Below are 18952 nucleotides of genomic sequence, written 5' to 3'. Positions count from 1 at the left end.
TGCATGGGAAATCGCAGCATGTTAGCTTCAATAAACAACATCTAAAAGAAGTTAAAGGTGCATTGAGTCACATAACTATCTCTCTCCAGTTGTCTGAATGGTTAAATTAGCTGAAAAGATTATTAAATTGCGATGTACTTCTCTTCATTTTCAATGTAATTTGTCACTTTCCCCATTCTTAGCCTTTTGCCCTGCCAGGCCTTTGCCAGCTTTAAAACTGACCTCCACAATGAACGCAAAGTTACTTTCTCTTTGATTTCTTTCCATCTTATCCCCCACTATGGCAGAGTAGCTTTCAGAAATAAAAAAACAGAAAATGCTTGGTAAACTCAGCAGGTCTGGTAGCATCTGTGGAGAGAGAGTAAAACACAGTTAACGTTTTGAATCCACATGATCCTTCTATAGAACAGCTCTCAAAAGTTTGGATGGTAGATTCCCAGCTCGTTTTGTTGTGTACAGAACTTCCTCCATTGTCTTACCTGAGCTGTCAAAAGGAAACTTTCTTGCTTCTGCTTCCGTTACATTATTGGTCAACCAAGAAGTATTGCTTACTCGGAGTAAATGATTTTGACTTGTGCGTTACACATGGGACTTAAGCCACATGTTTGCAGGTGTTGAACCATTTGAGTAAACTTGCATCGCAGACCCCGCCTACAAAATCTAATTTTTGTGAGATTATGATTCTAGAGAGAGGTGTACTCTGACTATCTTGCTCTAAATAATATACAGCAGTCTCATTTGAATGCATATATTCTTCTGATATAGGAACAAATGCACAATAACTTCCGGATTCACTGCTATAATGACCACAAAATCATGACATTAACAATGAAACAAACTATAGTGCATCTGTTTCAAAATGGTATTCTAAAAGAGGAAGAAATTTTCACTGTCCTTTGATAATTTATAATGCTGTATATGTAGTGAATTTCAAACTTCTGAAGACTAAACTTAAATGCTCAGCTTAGTGTCGCTAACTTAATCCCATTTTTTAACTGCAGCAGTTATATTTTTACTGTTACTTTTGAGTCTCAGTTCAGAATATTTTAATGCCTGCGTCTCATTATTATTCTTTCAGAGACTATAAATACCATTGGGAATTCTGACCAATGAGTAGGGTTTTTTTACATTGTGAAACCAAGATCGGTTGGAGACGTGAGAAGGGTCAGTGCTGTCTGATCAGTGACCATGTCATGGTCTCCAAAAGTGTGCTCATTCTTAGTTTAATTTTACAATATTGGTTTGAAATCTATCTAAACAGCACTGAGGTGAAAATGCATGGCACACTGATACTGTTTACCTACCTTCCAGATGCACAGGCATGCACAATGTTTAGCAATGCTGTAGACTTGGGCCCAGGACATGCAAGGGTTTATTAGATCAGGAAAGGCATACTGCTCTATGACATGGATCTCTGACACACCACTTGTTGAATGCCAAGTTGTGGATTCATATGCATGTTGCATGACAGAGTAATCACAACAGAAAACACAAAAAACAGCCATCGGTTCCAGAGAGGGAAATGGGAGGCTAAGCCACTCTGGTAATAGGGTAGCATTAGTTTGGGTCGAGAAGTGAGATCCATGCCAGTCTTTCAGCTTTTCCTTTGGTGTGCTATGAGGGACACATATATAATTGGAAAAATAAACTTACAAAGAACAAAATTGAATTTATTGTTTTTGTGTTCCATTTTTCTCTCCTTCTGTCTTAAAGGTAATGATCAGCCAGGGTAGGCTTTTCACAGGTACCAACTATTCTCTGGTACATCATTTAATTTGTCATTCTTCATGGGTGAAGCTGGAAGTGAATTGGCAGGCTATTCAGAATGGAAGGCATCAAGTTCCTATTCTCTCTTCTATTTACAAATGTAGACTGATTTTTTGGCTGATTTTTTTCCTTTTTCTACTTCAATAGTACTTAGAACTGAGGCTAATTGTATTGTAGTCCTTGATGTAGATCAGAACAAATAACTCAACAGGGAATGGGACATTCTTTATCTGAAAATCTCAATAACATACCAGACAAAATGTTTTCAATTGAGCTAAAACCAGATTTGTAATAAGAGACCCTCTTATTAAATATTGTAATATTTCAACATAATAGTTGTGGCGAAAATCAGTCTACCTGTGGCAGTAATTGGCTGATGGCTCTGTATGCTGAATTGTCAGTGTTTGTAATAATTGGAGGTGACTGATTCCAGTGATGCAGCCTTTTTAAACTTCAAATCATGTCTCTATGCCAATGGCCTGACAAAGTTTTGTAATTTTACAGTGAAACCTTGAGCAGACTCTGAGTTAAAAGCCTCGATTCAGTATTTGAGTGAATAAATCTCTGTGGTGTACAGTTAACAGTAATGCACTGTACCCAGAGCAAACACCTCATGATGTTACATCCTTTATTTACCAGGAAAGTGATCAAATAGCTTGGTAATAGTCCAAAGTAGTCGGTGTATTTCTGCATTAGTGAAACAGAAATGTCACAGCTTGTTGCTGTCTTCGGCAGCCAGCTAATCTGCTTTTGGGACTTTCAGATGTTTCTAAAAGGCATAGCTAATTTACTGCATAACAGAATCACATCAGGAAAAGAAACAAAAAGCAAGTATTTGGGCAAGACCGCTCCCCAGACGCAAGATAAACATGAGCTAACCTTTTATTTATGTCAGGCACACATTTTATTTATACAACATCTAACATGGTTTCTCTGAAACTGACTCTGCTTCCCACCCTGAAGTAGTCATAGTATTACTGTATGTGGTGCTAACTAATCTGTGTTTCACTTGATCACCAGATTGGTCACTTTTTTAAAAATTCTGAGTTCCCCCACTGGTATTGTGGGTTTTGAATTACTGAGGAATACAGAGCACACAACATTAGGTTTGAGCTGTTGTTTGTTCTGAGTTAACTGACATCAGCTGAGGCAGTGGTTGGAACAAACCAATTGCTTCAACACATTGGGAAAAGGAGGGAAGAAAAATATTAATATTTCAGCATTGTCTTGATCACCATCCATGGATGTTTGATGGAACATGCTGGTTGGACAGGATTGGATCGACTATGATATCCTCCACAGTGGAAAAACCTGTCAGACTGCACCTATGAAAAATTATCATTTGTATGAGCCACTGAAGTGTAAGAATAGTCAGCACCTTCAGGAACTTAAAACAAATTTTTAAAAAATACTTTTCCAATTCAATCAAATCCAGTCCAATTCAGAGTCTCAACAAGTTGAGACATTTCCGATCCAGGCTGACAAGACAGGGCATGCAATCCTCTACCCTGTCTTGGGCCTGATCTGCATGAGCCAAGCTGATTGGAGTAGGAGGAATTCCTCCTCCAAGGCTTGATCTCATTTGCATCTTAGCCAGAAGGCCGAGATACTGCTTTTAAAAATTGCTTCATATGAAACATATGAAGCTTAAATGCAACCCAATGACCTCAACCAAGTGCAGCAGGAACTTAAAACAAATACTTGAAACTTCAGTTGAGTCTTGGAGTGGAACTCTCAATCGCAGGCACAATGGGCAGACTAAAAATTGGCCGAAGACCATTTCTATCGGGGTGTCCACCAAAATCAAGCAGCAACAGTGTATTCCAGATGGGACGGGGGAGGGGAGATGAGTGGAGCAAATGCTTCTGCCTGCCACAACTATCTTGACTTTAGCTTGCGTCTGAGGGTGTTTCTGGGTCCCTGGAGAAAAAAAATAGCTGATACATCACTATAATGTGCAATGATGCCAGTCACTGCAGAGAGCAAGTCTAAAAATTTGCCTTGAAAGAAAAATTCACATAGACCAATTGCCAATTGAATAAGGGCCTATTGTCGCTTCTCGGCCTTTTGGCTAAGATCAAGTGTAGTATGGTCGGCAGCCCATGGTCGGCCGCACTTGGTTGAGGTCATTAAGTTACACTGAAGCTTCATATGTTTCATATGAAGCAATTTTTTAAAGCGGCATCTCGGCCTTTTGGCTAAGATGCAAATGAGCTCAAGTCTTGGAGGAGGAACCTCCCCCTTCTCCAATCAGCTTGGCTCATGTACATCAGGCCCAGGACAGGGTGGTTTGGTCGCTCGCCCTGTCTTGTCAGCCTGGATCTGAAATGTCTCAACTTGTTGAGACTCTGAATTGGATTTGATTTGATTGAATTGGAAAAGTATTTTAAAAAAGGGCCTATTGTCAAGAAAAGGGAAGATGTAGGAGGGCAAGAGTGTTTAAATTACAAAAGAAATAATAGTGCAGAACAAAATGGGTAGTAATGGAACAAGTAAAGAAACAAAAGATGGGTCTAAAGGAACTGATAACTGACAACAACAGCACTATTACCAACATTTGCTGTCCAACAAAATGCAAGCAATAGTTATTTAAATAGTTGAAATCAGTGTTGAGTCCCGGAAGGTGTAAAGTACCCACTTGAAGGATGGAGTGGTGTTCCTCAAGCTTCTGTTGCGGTTCATGAGAAGAATGAAAGAAACTAAGGACATATGTATGTACAAAGCATACAAAATCTGTAAGAACAGATGCTATGATGTGGAGATGCTGGCGTTGGACTGGGGTAAGTACAGTAAGAAGTCTCACAACATGGTTGGAATGCGAGTCTTTACAGGTAATCAAGTTTTAAAGGTACAGACAATGTGAGTGGAGAGAGGGTTAAGCACAGGTTAAAGAGATGTGTATTGTCTCCAACCAGGACAGTTAGTCAGATTTTGCAAGCCCAGGCAAGTCATGGGAGTAACAGATAGTGTGATGAACCATCCACCAGGTACACGGTACGTACTCTTGCAACTCGGCCAACGTTGTCTACCTGATACGCTGCAGGAAAGGATGTCCCGAGGCATGGTACATAGGGGAGACCATGCAGACGGCAACGGATGAATGAACACACCTCGACGATCACTAGGCAGGAGTGTTGTCTTCCTGTTGGGGAACACTTCAGCAGTCATGGGCATTCAGCCTCTGATCTTCAGGTAAGCGTTCTCCAAGGCAGCCTTCATGACACATGACAATGTGGAATCGCTGAGCAGAAACTGATAGCCAGGTTCCGCACACGAGGACGGCCTCAACCGGGATCTTGGGGTCATGTCACCCCCACGACTTGCCTGGGCTTGCAAAATCTCACTAACTGTCCTGGCTGAAGACAATACACATCTCTTTAACCTGTGTTTAACCCTCTCTCCACTCACATTGTCTGTACCTTTAAGACTTGATTACCTGTAAAGACTCGCATTCCAACCATTATCTTGTAAATTGCGTTTGTGTCTTTATATACCCTGTTTGTGAACACGACTCTCACTCACCTGATGAAGGAGCAGCGCTCTGAAAGCTTGTGGCTTGTGCTATCAAATAAACCTGTTGGACTTTAACCTGGTGTTGTGAGACTTCTTACAGAACAGATGCTGCCAGACCTGCTGCGATTTTCCAGCATTTTCTCTTTTGGTTTCAAATCCATGAGAGACATGTTCGGCCACAAGTACCACATATAAAGTGGTTATCCGGTGTCGTCGTAGGTTGTTTTCGGAGTTGATGCCTGTTGCTAAACTGCTGTAGTGACTGATCATCATCATAATAGTGCATGCCAGCCCAGAGGTAATGTCACTATTGTCCTGTCATCAGCTGGTGTCTTGCAGGTGCATAAGTCGATGTTTAGAACCTATATGTCACACTTGCAAGCATCCTGAAGCACAGCTTTCGGCATCCTGCTGGTTTTGTGGTTCCTGCTACCCCGCCATACAGAAAATGCTTGGGTATGTGACTGTCTTCCATCCTGTGAATATTCCTCATCCAGTGAAGGTGCCTCTGTTTGATGAGTGTCATCATAATTTGTCTTTGAGACAAATTCCACAATCATGATTTTGTCCTTTCATGAAAGGCCCAGAATGTACCACACTCACAGCGACGATGAAAGTTGTTCAGCTTCGTTTCTTGATAGCTGTAAATCGTCCATGTTTCACAGGCACACAACATGGCGCTGAGAACGCAGGCCTTTTATACTAGTATCCTGGCCCTGAGAATCAGCTTGATGTTATTCCATGCATGTTTCATGAGTCAGCCAAATATGCTTGTTTCCTTCTTTGTGTGTACCAGTTTCTGTATCAAGAGATGGATTGTCTGTCACTGTAGATCCAAGATAGCAGAATTTGCTACCACTTTCAGCAGGGTATTATTTTAGTGTGATCAAGAGGAGAGATGTGACACCCTGTTTGATAACCATGGTTTTTTTTTGGTGCTTAAGTCAGGGAGAACAAGTCACAAGGCATAATAGAGACAATCCATGAGTTTTTGTAGCTGGGTTTCAATGTGAGCAACTAGCATGGCATCATCAGTCTAGATGAGTTCTCTGACCATGATGTGCTGTATATGCTTTCAGTCAGGATAGATTGTAGAGCGTGCAGCCTGACCTGTTATGCAAGTGAACGCCTTCAATGGCTGCTGAGAAGGCAAAGATCAGAAGTATGGTGAAGAAAATACAAGTAGGGACTAGAGTATGACCTGTTTCATTCCATTCTTCACCCTAAAACTGTCAGAAGTGGTGCCTTCAAACTGCATATTTCTGTGCATGATGACATGAAAGGATCGGATGAGACCAAGGAGCTTGGCGTTGCCAATTTTCCCAAAGTCTTGTAGTGCCCTGTTCTGCTGACAGTGACGAATGCTTTGGTGAGTTCTATAAAAGTTAAGAAATATACTAGCTGGAATTCACCGACCTCACCCGTGGCTGGGATTCTCCAGTTCTGCTTGAGTGAATAGAATTTTGGCTGAGTGCCAAGTTCTCCGTTTTCACTGGCAGGGTACAGGGCAGATGGGACCAGAGAATTCTGACCATTCTGTTCCCTACACTTCTCTTGTAATTGGTGTCTGGAGAAGATCATGTCCACTGTATATCTGCCAGCACAGAAACTGTGCTTCTGGCTATACTCAGTCTGCATGTGGTCAAAGTATTTTAAGCATATCCTGAGCAAAGACCTTCACATCCAGTTTGGATTTGAGACATTAGCCTTAACACACAGTGTTGAATAATGTAGTAGCGAAAAGCTACATTAAAAAAATATTGCAAGCAGACATGTTTAGACCTAAGGCAAATGCATAACAGCATAATATATCTGTAATAACAGTGAGGAACTGATGAACAAAGTAGATACATGAAAAAGAGCTTTATTTTAGAAAAACAACTATATACATAGTACAGCTTTAAGAACGCTTGTAAACTCAACGACTCCCAGACTCCAACTGTCAATCAATTGCCTCTCTGCGATTGGTCCAATGGGTCATGTGACCTCAGAGAACTGCCTCCCCCCCCCCCCCCCCCAAAAGGGGAGTACCACCACAATATTTATAGTTTCACCTGGATGACAATCAAAACCAGATCCTGTAATTAATACGATTAGTCTGGTTTAGTTTTAGCGTTGGGTATATGTATGTAGTGGAGCCCCCAGCAGCGGGTGGTGCTGACGGGGGAGAGAAGCCAATGGGGAACTAGTTGGCTCCTGTGGCCCCTCTGTGCAGGGAGCAGTGTCTTTAGCAAGCTGAGGGGCAGAACCATTGCCATGAGCTAAAGGAGAAAGCAGCAAGGACGAGTCTAGCACTTGAGTTGCAGTGTGGTCCAAGCCAAGGCTATGAATAGGGCAGCTTGAGGCCTCTGGTAAGGTTGGGAGACAGGAAAAGGAGAGCAGGGCAGCGGCAAAGAGCTGGAGTAGCAGTTCAAGACTGGTGAGTCACTGCATTGAAGAGCTGGAGCATCGGCCATTAATATTCATTCTAAGTAGTTTATTCCTTTGAATTTAAGTTTTCTCTTGAGACTTTATGCAGCTTGGATGCTGGTGGAATAAAGGGAATTTATTTTATAAACTTCTGCGCAGTCCATGTGTTAAATCCCTAATTACATCTTGGTGTCAGAAGTGGGATTCCATAACACAGGCATTGAATCATGTAGATGAAATGGAAAGGTGCTTGGCTGAGATTGAGTGGATGGTGAAAGAACTGAGACTGGACTCTTATCAGTGAGGGAGGCTGAAGTAGCTGCAGCTCTAGCAGAGGTACAGGGATGAAGCTGAGCGCTGAGACCCCAAAGCAGCTTCCAGTGTGCCCTCCTTGAACATGATGTGGAGATGCCGGCGTTGGACTGGGGTAAGCACAATAAGAAGTCTCACAACACCAGGTTAAAGTCCAACAGGTTTATTTGGTAGCAAATACCATAAGCTTTCGGAGCGCTGCTCCTTCGTCAGACTGTTGACGAAGGAGCTGACGAAGGAGCAGCGCTCCGAAAGCTTATGGTATTTGCTACCAAATAAACCTGTTGGACTTTAACCTGGTGTTGTGAGACTTCTTATTGTGCTCCTTGAACATAGCAGAAGGAAGGAATATCCCATCGTGGATACTCTACCTGCCAACGGGTAGGGAGCTGGACAGATAGGGAATGCAAGGGGGCAAAATGGGTCCCCAGGAACGAGGTCTGTAGCATGGGGTGGGGAGGGGATCCAGAGGTGACTGAGCCTTAAATGGAGGTGGGTGCGATCAGAAGGGGGTCAGTCAGAATGAAGCTTGTGGTGAAGACGACCCGCCTGCCCCAGATCTAACTTAGATTATTTCCAGATTTCCCCCAGCCTAAAAGTTGTGGCTGAGTGGGAGGCAGCGCATAAGTAGCTATCAGTTGGGGCAAGGGCGAACTTCCCATCCAAAGCCTTACCCACCGCAGCATAGTTACTGTGAGGTTGGGAACCCTGAGAGAATCCCGTCCCTACAATTTCCCACTGCGCCCCACCCCCCGCCTAAAAACCTGCTGGTTGGGGCCGCGTAAAATTCAGGCCTTCGTCTGTGTTGTACCCCCAGCCAGCCTGGCGCAGGCAGGATCCCAGGCTTAGCTTTAAGTCCGGGTTCCATCACTGAATGCCTTCCTTGATCGTTCTTGCAGTCCCAGCAGTGACCATTGCTCTCGGTGACATTGCTTGGACTGCCGGCCATTTGCTTGGCAGCTCTCGGAGATGGAACTTCCTCCCTAATGGGGGTAGACAGCGTGCCTCAAACTAATTGATGGCACAGCAGGCGTTTGGTAGGCGCGCTCTTGATATTTACATTCGGGAGGGGGATGAATTTCAACCCCAAGTCTTTTTTAAAATTTTTGTGCCTGTACAATATTTCAGTATTTTGTTTTATGTTCCTTGATAAAGTAATTTCAGTTCATTTTTGCTTCCTATTTGTTTATTGTCTGCTCTCCTAGTCTCTTTGTATTCTGTAAGATACAAATAAAATTTGCAGATACTGGAAATCTGCAATGAAAACATCAAAAACGGAAATCCCCGCTGAAGGTCAGGAGGCATCTATGGAGAGAAACAGTAGTGTTTCAGGTTGAATGATCTTTCATCAGAACAGGCTCTTTGTATTCTCTCTTGTCCTGCTGTGCCCTTCTGGCGATGTACTTGTATTATTCCCATTCCTGGGGTGGCATGGTGGAAGTTTAACAACACCAGGTTAAAGTCCAACAGGTTTATTTGGTAGCAAAAGCCACACAAGCTTTCGGAGCTCTAAGCCCCTTCTTCAGGTGAGAAGGGGCTTAGAGCTCCGAAAGCTTGTGTGGCTTTTGCTACCAAATAAACCTGTTGGACTTTAACCTGGTGTTGTTAAACTTCTTACTGTGTTTACCCCAGTCCAACGCCGGCATCTCCACATCGTGGCATGGTGGCACAGTGGTTAGCACTGTTGCCTCACAGCGCCAGGGACCTGGTTCGATTCCCGGCTTGAGTCATTGTCTGTGTGGAGTTTGCACACTTGGCCCGTGTCTGCGTGAGTTTCTTCCGGGTGCTCCAGTTTCTTCCCACAGTCCAAAGATGTGCGGGTTAGGTAGGTTGGCCATGCTAAATTGCCCCTTAGTGTCAGGGGGACTAGCTAGGGTAAATGCATGGGGTTATGGGGGTAGGGCCTGGGTGGGGTTGTGGTCGGTGCAGACTCGATGGGCCGAATGGCCTCTTTCTGCACTATAGGATTCTATGATCCTCAGTTTTTCCTTATTTTATTCATCAACGGTGACTCATTAATGGTGACTCCCAAACCCTATCCACCGTCTCTAAGGCACAAGTCAGGAGTGTGATGGAATATTCTTGACTTGCCTGGATGAGTGCAGCTCCAACAACACCTAAGAAGCTTGGCACCATCCAGGTGCCCCATCTTCCACCTTAAATATTCACTCCTTCTACCACTGACAAACAGCAGCAGCAGTGTGTACCATCCACAAGATGGTACACACCATCAACTTCAACAACTTACCAAGGCTCCTTCAACAACACCTTCCAAACCTGTAACCTCTACTACCTCGATGGACAAGGACAGCAAATGCATGAGAACACCACTATCTATAAGTTCTCCTGCAAGCCACACACTAACCTCACTTAAAACTATATCACCATTCCTTCATTGTCACTGGGTCAAAATCCTGGAATTCCCTTTCTAATAGCACTGTGAGGGCTCCTATGCCAGATGAACTTCAGTGGTTCAAGAAAGCGGCTCATCATCACCTTCTCATGGGCGATTAAGGGTAGCACGGTAGCACAACGGTTAGCACTGCTGCCTCACAGCTCCAGGGACTGGGTTCAATTCCCGGCTTAGGTCACTGTCTGTGTGGAGTTTGCACGTTCTCCCTGTGTCTGCGTGGGTTTCCTCCGGGTGCTCAGGTTTCCTCCCAAGTCTAAAGATGTGCAGGTTAGGTGAATTGACCATGCTAAATTGCCCCTTAGTGTCCTGGGATGCGTAGGTTAGGGGGGATTGGTGGGGTAAATATGTAGGGTTGTGGGAATGGTGCCTGGGTGGGATTGTTATTGGTGTAGACTCGATGGGCCAAATGGCCTCCTTGTGCACTGTAGGGTTTCTATGGTAATAAGGGATTTGCAATAAATACTGCCCTCGCCAGTGCCACCTGAACCGCATGAAAAAATAAATTTTAATAAATGTATTTTTAGCATGGAAAAAAGCCAGGGCTCTGGATATTATTTTAAGTATTTTCATTAATGTTCTATATCATTGTTTGCCAATATTATTGTCCATTTTATTTTTCAATGTTCAATACTCAGTCCTTGCAAAAAACAGTTCTCTAATCTGTCACTCTGGTCTTTGTCATACATATGTCCTTTTCAATTATTTACCCTAAACCATGTTATTTTATGGTCACTATTTTCTAGACGTTCCTCTTCTTTTATTACTTATCTGCTCCGTTTCATTCCCCATTACTAGATTTAAAAGTGAGTTTTATCAATTTCTGTCTTGAAGACGCTCAACGTCTCGGCCTCCACAGCCCTCTGTGGCAATGAATTCCACAGACCCACCACTCTCTGGCTGAAGAAATTTCTCCTCATCTCTGTTCTAAAGTGACTCCCTTTTATTCTAAGGCTGTGCCCCCGCGTCCTAGTCTCCCCTGTTAATGGAAACAACTTCCCTACGTCCATCCTATCTAAGCCGTTCATTATCTTGTAAGTTTCTATCAGATCTCCCCTCAACCTCCTAAACTCCAATGAATATAATCCCACGATCCTCAGACGTTCATCGTATGTCAGGCCTACCATTCCTGGGATCATCCGTGTGAATCTCCGCTGGACCCGCTCCAGTGCCAGTATGTCCTTCCTGAGGTGTGGGGCCCAAAATTGCTCACAGTACTCCAAATGGGGCCTAACCAGTGCTTTATAAAGCCTCAGAAGTACATCCCTGCTTTTGTATTCCAAGCCTCTTGAGATAAATGACAACATTACATTTGCTTTCTTAATTACGGACTCAACCTGCAAGTTTACCTTTAGAGAATCCTGGACTAGGACTCCCAAGTCCCTTTGCACTTTAGCATTATGAATTTTGTCACCGTTTAGAAAATAGTCCATGCCTCTATTCTTTTTTCCAAAGTGTACGACCTCGCACTTGCCCACGTTGAATTTCATCAGCCACTTCTTGGACCACTCTCCTAAACTGTCTAAATCTTTCTGCAGCCTCCCCACCTCCTCAATACTACCTGCCCCTCCACCTATCTTTGTATCATCGGCAAACTTGGCCAGAATGCTCCCAGTCCCGTCATCTAGATCGTTAATATATAAAGAGAACAGCTGTGGCCCCAACACTGAACCCTGCGGGACACCACTTGTCACCGGTTGCCATTCTGAGAAAGAACCTTTTATCCCAACTCTCTGCCTTCTGTCTGACAGCCAATCGTCAATCCATGTTAGTACCTTGCCTCGAATACCATGGGCCCTTATTTTACTCAGCAGTCTCCCGTGAGGCACCTTGTCAAAGGCCTTTTGGAAGTCAAGATAGATAACATCCATTGGCTCTCCTTGGTCTAACCTATTTGTTATCTCTTCAAAGAACTCTAACAGGTTTGTCAGGCACGACCTCCCCTTACTAAATCCATGCTGACTTGTCTTAATCCGACCCTGCACTTCCAAGAATTTAGAAATCTCATCCTTAACGATGGATTCTAGAATTTTGCCAACAACTGAGGTTAGGCTAATTGGCCTATAATTTTCCATCTTTTTTCTTGTTCCCTTCTTGAACAGTGGGGTTACAACAGCGATTTTCCAATCCTCTGGGACTTTCCCTGACTCCAGTGACTTTTGAAAGATCATAACTAATGCCTCCACTATTTCTTCAGCTATCTCCTTTAGAACTCTAGGATGTAGCCCATCTGGGCCCGGAGATTTATCAATTTTCAGATCTTTTAGTTTCTCTAGCACTTTCTCTTTAGCTTCCATCTACCTTAGAAATGAGTCCTGTGCACTTTGTCCCCTTTATTAACCTCTTCTGGACAATGATATTCAGGGTAGTTGAAATCTCCCATGACTATCATTCTTTGTCTTTTACTTCCTAGTTTGTTTACATATTTTTTCTCCACCTGCTTTCCACTATTCGGTGGTGTGTACAATTCCTATATTAATGTGTGTTAGGAAAACTAAATTAAGGAATTTATATTTGTGTTGACAAACATTAGAAATAAGGTATAGTTTCAAGTGGGTTTAATTTAATGTTTCTGTGCTTGGGAAGGTTAAAACCTATAATTGGATTCAAGCTGGACAAAGGTGTGGAGGTTGGTTTCAGTTTCAACTGTGTTTCTATTGTGCTTAGAGAAGGTTATGGTGTGAAGAGTAAAAAGGCTGGCAAAAGTAACAGTAGCAATTGGGGGCCTTTTAAGATAGGTTTTTTTGAGTTTAGCTAGATATATTGCAGTTGAACACTGGGGAGTGAACATCTGCCCTGACATATGCCCTGTTTGTGAACACAACTCCCACTCACCTGATGAAGGGGCAGTGCTCCGAAAGCTTGTGCTACTAAATAAACTTTAACCTGGTGTTGTGAGACTTCTTACTGAGTGAACATCTGCCAGAAGAATTCTGGACAGAGGGCAGTGCAAAGAGGCAGGCTACCCAAAGAACCAGATAACCAGGGAATTGGGACAAAACGTCCGTCTTATTCAGACATTCTTTTAAGAGAACAGAGACCAAGGTATTATCCAGAAGAATTCAAGGAAGAGTAAACAAAATATTGAGTAAAGAGACAATTGCAGTAACCAGATTTAGAGGTAAATCAAAGTTTGACACCATTTTAACAGAGTCTGGGAATCAAGAGTTTAAAGCAATTGCAAACTATCTATACAACAGTCAAGACAAAGAAATTGTGGGTATAATTTTGTCTAGTATAAAGCATTTAGACAGTTACAAGGGCAAGATGGGTATAGAGGGATATGGGCCAAATGTGGGCAATTGGGATAATTTAGGGGTTTTAAAAAGAAAAGGGGCGGCATGGACAAGTTGGGCCGAAGGGCCTGTTTCCATACTGTAAACCTCTATGACTCTAAGAAATCCTATAGGGGTAGTATAAAACCTGGATACTGGACTTACTGTTAAAAGTGGAGCATAAGCTTTGTTTAAAAGAGTAATTTGGAAAACATGAACTGGATTTCAGAATGCAAACCACAAAGGGAAAGCACTATTTTGAAAGAAGATTTTGAAGCATGTTTTTGGGAGTGGAATTTGGAAACTCTCACGTGGCAATCATCTGGGGGAATTCTGAGGAGAAATTCACAGACACTAACTTGGGTTCAGAATGGTATGTGTGTATTTGACACGGCCAATTTGTGTGCTTAAAGGGATGTTTGTGTTACTGAAACCGTTATAGCTTAAGATATCATTTGTAATCTGTGGTGATCTTAAAATCTGTGTCAATTTGTTAAGCTAAGGGGTAAGTAAAGGAGTATTGTATCATCCAATTTTTTCATATTTAATATTTTTTTCTTAAATGTAATTAGTGGTCCTGTGACTCTGTTCCTCCATGTTTTACAAAAAAAGTACAAGTTACAATCTTCTGAGCCAGGGCTCCATTCTGGATCTTCCCATCCAGTTATAACATATTCTGAGATCGCAACATGTGATCTTTCTTTACCACATCAATTCTATTCTGTCTCCCTGATGATGGCTGTGTTACTGTTTTTTTTTAATTGTAATTATGTTATCTCTAACATTTGTTGCTCCAACATTTTTGTTATTATCTGAACTAATCTATTGTTATATTATCTATGTTCCAGGTTGTGGGAGTAGCAGATTGTCGCCTAATTGCCAGACAGAATTTGCAGATTAATTACTCGGTGCAAGATCGCAATGTCTTCAATCGTGAGTAGCTTTGGTTGGCTGCTTACATTACTATATGGCTGTTAATGTTGAATCAAAGTGGCTAATTGTATTAAACTTTAAGTATATAGAACAAAACTTGAGTTAATTTGAATTTAGAAATATACCAGTGCTGCTTTTTTTTATCTTATCAAAATAAATATACTGTTTACAGGTGTAAATGCTTGAAGTACTGTTCATCTGGAGCAGAAGATAAATGTTCTGAACGTAGAGCAAGGATCAGGCAGAGAATCAGCTGATTTCTCTGCCTTCTAGCTGCAGTACCACCAACCACATTACGACCGGTATAGAATCAAAGAATCCCTATGATCATAGAAGGAGGCCATTCAGCCCATCGAGTCTGCACCGACCACAATCCCACCCAGGCCCTATTCCCATAACCCCTCATATTTACTCTGCTAATCCTCCTGACACTAGGGTTAATTTAACATGGCCAATCCACCTAACCCACACATCTTTGGACTGTGGGGAGAAACCGGAGCATCCGGAGGAAACCCACGGGGAGAGCATGCAAACTCCACACAGACAGTGACCCAGAATTGAATCCGAGTCCCTGGTGCTGTGAGGCAGCAGTGCTAAGCACTGTGCCACCGTGCCGTGATAGTATTGAGACTGTAGCAACAAGAATAACAAGAATTGGGTGGCACGGTAGTACAGTGGTTAGCACTGCTGCTTCACATTCGATTCCCGGCTTGGGTCACTGTCTGGGTGGAATTTGCACATTCTCCTCGTGTCTGCGTGGGTTTCCTCCGGGTGCTCCGGTTTCCTCCCACAGTCCAAAGATGTGCGAATTAGGTTGATTGGCCATGCTAAAATTGCCCCTTAGTGTCCTGGGATGTGTAGATTAGAGGGATTAGTGGGTAAAATATGTAGGGATATGGGGGTAGGGCCTGGGTGGGATTGTGGTTGGTGCAGACTCGATGGGCCGAATGGCCTCTTTCTGTACTGTAGGGTTTCTATGATGATTTCTATGAAGAAGAGTGTATCCTGCTGAAAAGAAGGGGAAGAACCTAGTTTTGGCCAGCTCTGATCTTCATCCACACTCTTTTTACTAGCTCATCAGTGTGGATTCACTTACGGCAGGTTTTTATGAATTGTTTTGAAATCTTCAAGGAGCTTATGTCTGATTTAACGCTAGCATCCCACCAACCCAGCAGTAATATAGTCCCCAGACAGAACTCCTTGTATCTGAGTCAACAAGTTGTGGATCAACTTCACTTGATGTTATGAAGATGCATCATATAAAATGTTAATTTATAATGACAGCTGGACATATATAACTTTATGTCATCAGCTGAATATACATATGTATTGAACATTTTTGGAAAAGTCACTTCTTGCTAGGCAAAGAACACTGGCCATCGCAGTTATGTTATATTTGCCAAGGATATAAGCTGCTTTTATGGAGACACAGAGACGACGGAGGTCTGAGAGGTCATGTGTTCCAGCTGTTGGGTGTTTTTAAAAAAAATACTGGATTTGAATGGTCAAGAGAGAAACTGCCACAGGGGCAACAGCCTTGCCTCATCTCTTTCTTCTGAAACCCCTCTCATCAAAGTTGAGCTGTTTGTGATTCAAATCACCCACCAAAAGACCTAATTGCTGCAAACTAAGAGTCCATAAAGCAGAATTCTGAATCAACGCCAATGTTTCCATTGAGAAACGCCAACTACCAACAACTACTGTGGAAAGGTAACCTTCAGTTCCAAGCAACTCATAGACAATCCTTGAATAATTGTTTTCCTGACTTTACTTATTACTTGGCCAAGTTTTTTAGGTCTGATATTCTGCAGAGCTTTATTTGTTTTTTTGCATGCTTGAGGGGAATTGTGTGTGCTGTTTCTCCATTCATGGGTAGTTGAACGTATTTGTACATTTTAATTCTTTTGTTAATTTCTGCATCTTCACTTGAGCTATTAATTTAAAGAACCTGGCTGGCTTATTTCATGCACCGAGCTGCACACAGTTAAATATATATATTAAATAGGCAATATAATCTCCATTATAAATTCAAACTCTTTTAAAACCAACTCAGGAATGGACAAAGAGAAGAGTAGTTCACCCTTGCTGACCTGGTCTGAACAGTCCATACCTGGGTACGGCTGTGAATTACCCGCTAACCGAGAGCAGGAAGATAGCATGTACACTCACACCTAGTCTATGCTGAGTTAGACCTCAAGGAGAAAGAAACAGCCAAATTATTGCCCATGATGGCTATCCAGTTCCACTTACTGGAAAATACATTTGTGGCTGAAGACAGAATCAGGCTTGGCAGTAACGTGAACATGGTTAAAAAGCCTGTCAAAAGTCTTTTAGTCTTGAGTGCAAGGAGTTACTGGAAGGCATTTGGTGTGTGTGGAACTATATCAAAGAAGAAACAGCAGCTTCCAAAGAAGAAAAATAGAAGCAAAGAAAATTAGTAAAATAAGAGTAAAGGAAATACAAAACCTTAATTTTTTTCAAGGGTTGTGGGTTAGGCCCATCCCTAATTGCCCTTTAGAAGGTGATGTTGAGTAGCCGTCTTGAACCGCTGTAGTCCCTGTGGTTAGGCACAACCACATTGCTGTTCGGTAGGGAGTTCTGCAATTTTGACCTGGTGACAGTGAAGGAACGGCGATATACTTCCAAGTCATGGTTGTGTGCACTATGGAGGTGAACTTGCAGGTAGAGGTGTTACCACGCATCTGTTTCTCTTGTCCTTCTAGGTAGAACCATAGAACCATAGAAAATTACAGCTCAGAAACAGGCCTTTTGGCCCTTCTTGTCTGTGCCGAACCATTTTATGCCTAGTCCCACTGACCTGCACTTGGACCATATCCCTCCACACCCCTCTCATCCATGAACTCTAGGTGTTAGAGATTATGGGTGGAATTTTACCGCCCCGCCCACCACAGGAATCAGAGTGGGCGAGGGGCGGATAACGGAAAGGTCTGTTGACCTTAGGTGGGATTTTACGGTTTCTGGACAAGCGAGGCTGTAAAATCCCAACACACGTGTTTTGAAGGTGCCGGTGAATGAGGCTTATTGAGTTACTACAGTGCACCTTGCATGTGATACACACTACTGCCAGTGTGCGTCTGTGGTGGCTGGTGTACCAATCAAGTGGGCAGTTTTGTCCTGGATGGTGGTAGGTGTCTTGAATGTTGTTGGAGTTGCACTCATCCAGGCAAATGGAGAGTGTTCCATCACACTCTTGACTCATGTCCTGTAGATGGTGTACAGACTTTGGGGAATCAGGAGGTGAGTTACTCGCTGCAGAATTCCCGTCGTCTGACGTACTCTTGTAGCCACAGTGTTAACCAAGCTGGTCCAGTTCAGTTTCTGAACAATGGTAACTCCAAGGATGATGATGATGGGGATTCAGAGATGGTAATGATATTGACTATCGAGGCATAATGGTTGAATTCTCTCTTGTTGGAGATGGCCATTGTCTGACACTTGTCTGGCATGAATGTTACTTGCCACTTATCAGTCCAAACTTGAATGTTGTCCAGGACTTGCTGCATATGAACACGGACTGCTTCATTATCTGCGGATGCATGAATGGTACTGACCATTGTGCAATCATCAGCAAGCAGCCCCAATTCTGACCTTACAGAAGGAAGGTCATTGATGAAGCAACTGAAGGTGGTTGGGTCTGAAGAACTCCTGTAGTGATATTCTGAGACTGAGGTGATTGACCTGCAACACTCACAACCATCTTCATTGTGCTATGTATGACTCCAACTAGTTGTAATTCAAAATATAGAGAGTGAAATCGGACAAAGTTGATTTATAGTCGTTTGGTAGTTCAGAACTTCAATATTGCTGAAAAAAGAACTGTTGAAATGTTGATTTACTATTTCTTGAAGCCAAAGGACAGTTAATTAGACATGTTTTTCATCAATACTTTTTGATTAATAACTTTCGCCTGTTTTGTTTTTGGCAGATTGGAAAGATGCTGCAGAACGGGAGAAATTTGCCGATGCTGTTATCATAACAACTCCAGACAGACAGCATAAGGTACACAGACAAAGTCATTTCCATGTTTAATGTAAATTAGTCATGACGTAACCTGGTGTTGTGAGACTTCTTATAATGTAAATTAGCACAGACCACAGACAAAAACGAACAAATAACAGGAGACCTAAGCATCAGCTTAAAGCAGCTATGCAAAACCAATGTTAGGTACACAAATATTCCAATCTTAACCAACAATCTGAGGATGCATGAAATTGGATCAGGAAGAAGTGATGCTAAAATAATGCTGCAAGTTGAATTTATCTGAATAATTATGAGAATATAACGGCAACGTATGAATTTTTAAATATGTATT

At 42.6% G+C, this 18952-nt stretch overlaps 1 protein-coding gene across 1 annotated transcript in view; it reads left to right on the top strand.

The window, feature by feature from the left end:
• The window catches only part of LOC144509884 (alpha-N-acetylgalactosaminidase), a 209548-nt gene that overhangs the window by 18355 nt on the left and 172241 nt on the right, over positions 1-18952 (top strand). Inside the window, exons 3-4 of the mRNA XM_078238828.1 lie at positions 14535-14619; positions 18566-18639. Coding sequence (XP_078094954.1) covers positions 14535-14619; positions 18566-18639 — 159 coding nt within the window. The remainder of the gene's footprint in view (positions 1-14534; positions 14620-18565; positions 18640-18952) is intronic.

Source organism: Mustelus asterias, chromosome 22 (assembly GCF_964213995.1).
Source record: "Mustelus asterias chromosome 22, sMusAst1.hap1.1, whole genome shotgun sequence".
Lineage (NCBI taxonomy): Eukaryota > Metazoa > Chordata > Chondrichthyes > Carcharhiniformes > Triakidae > Mustelus > Mustelus asterias.
This window is presented reverse-complemented; position numbering and strand designations above follow the sequence as displayed.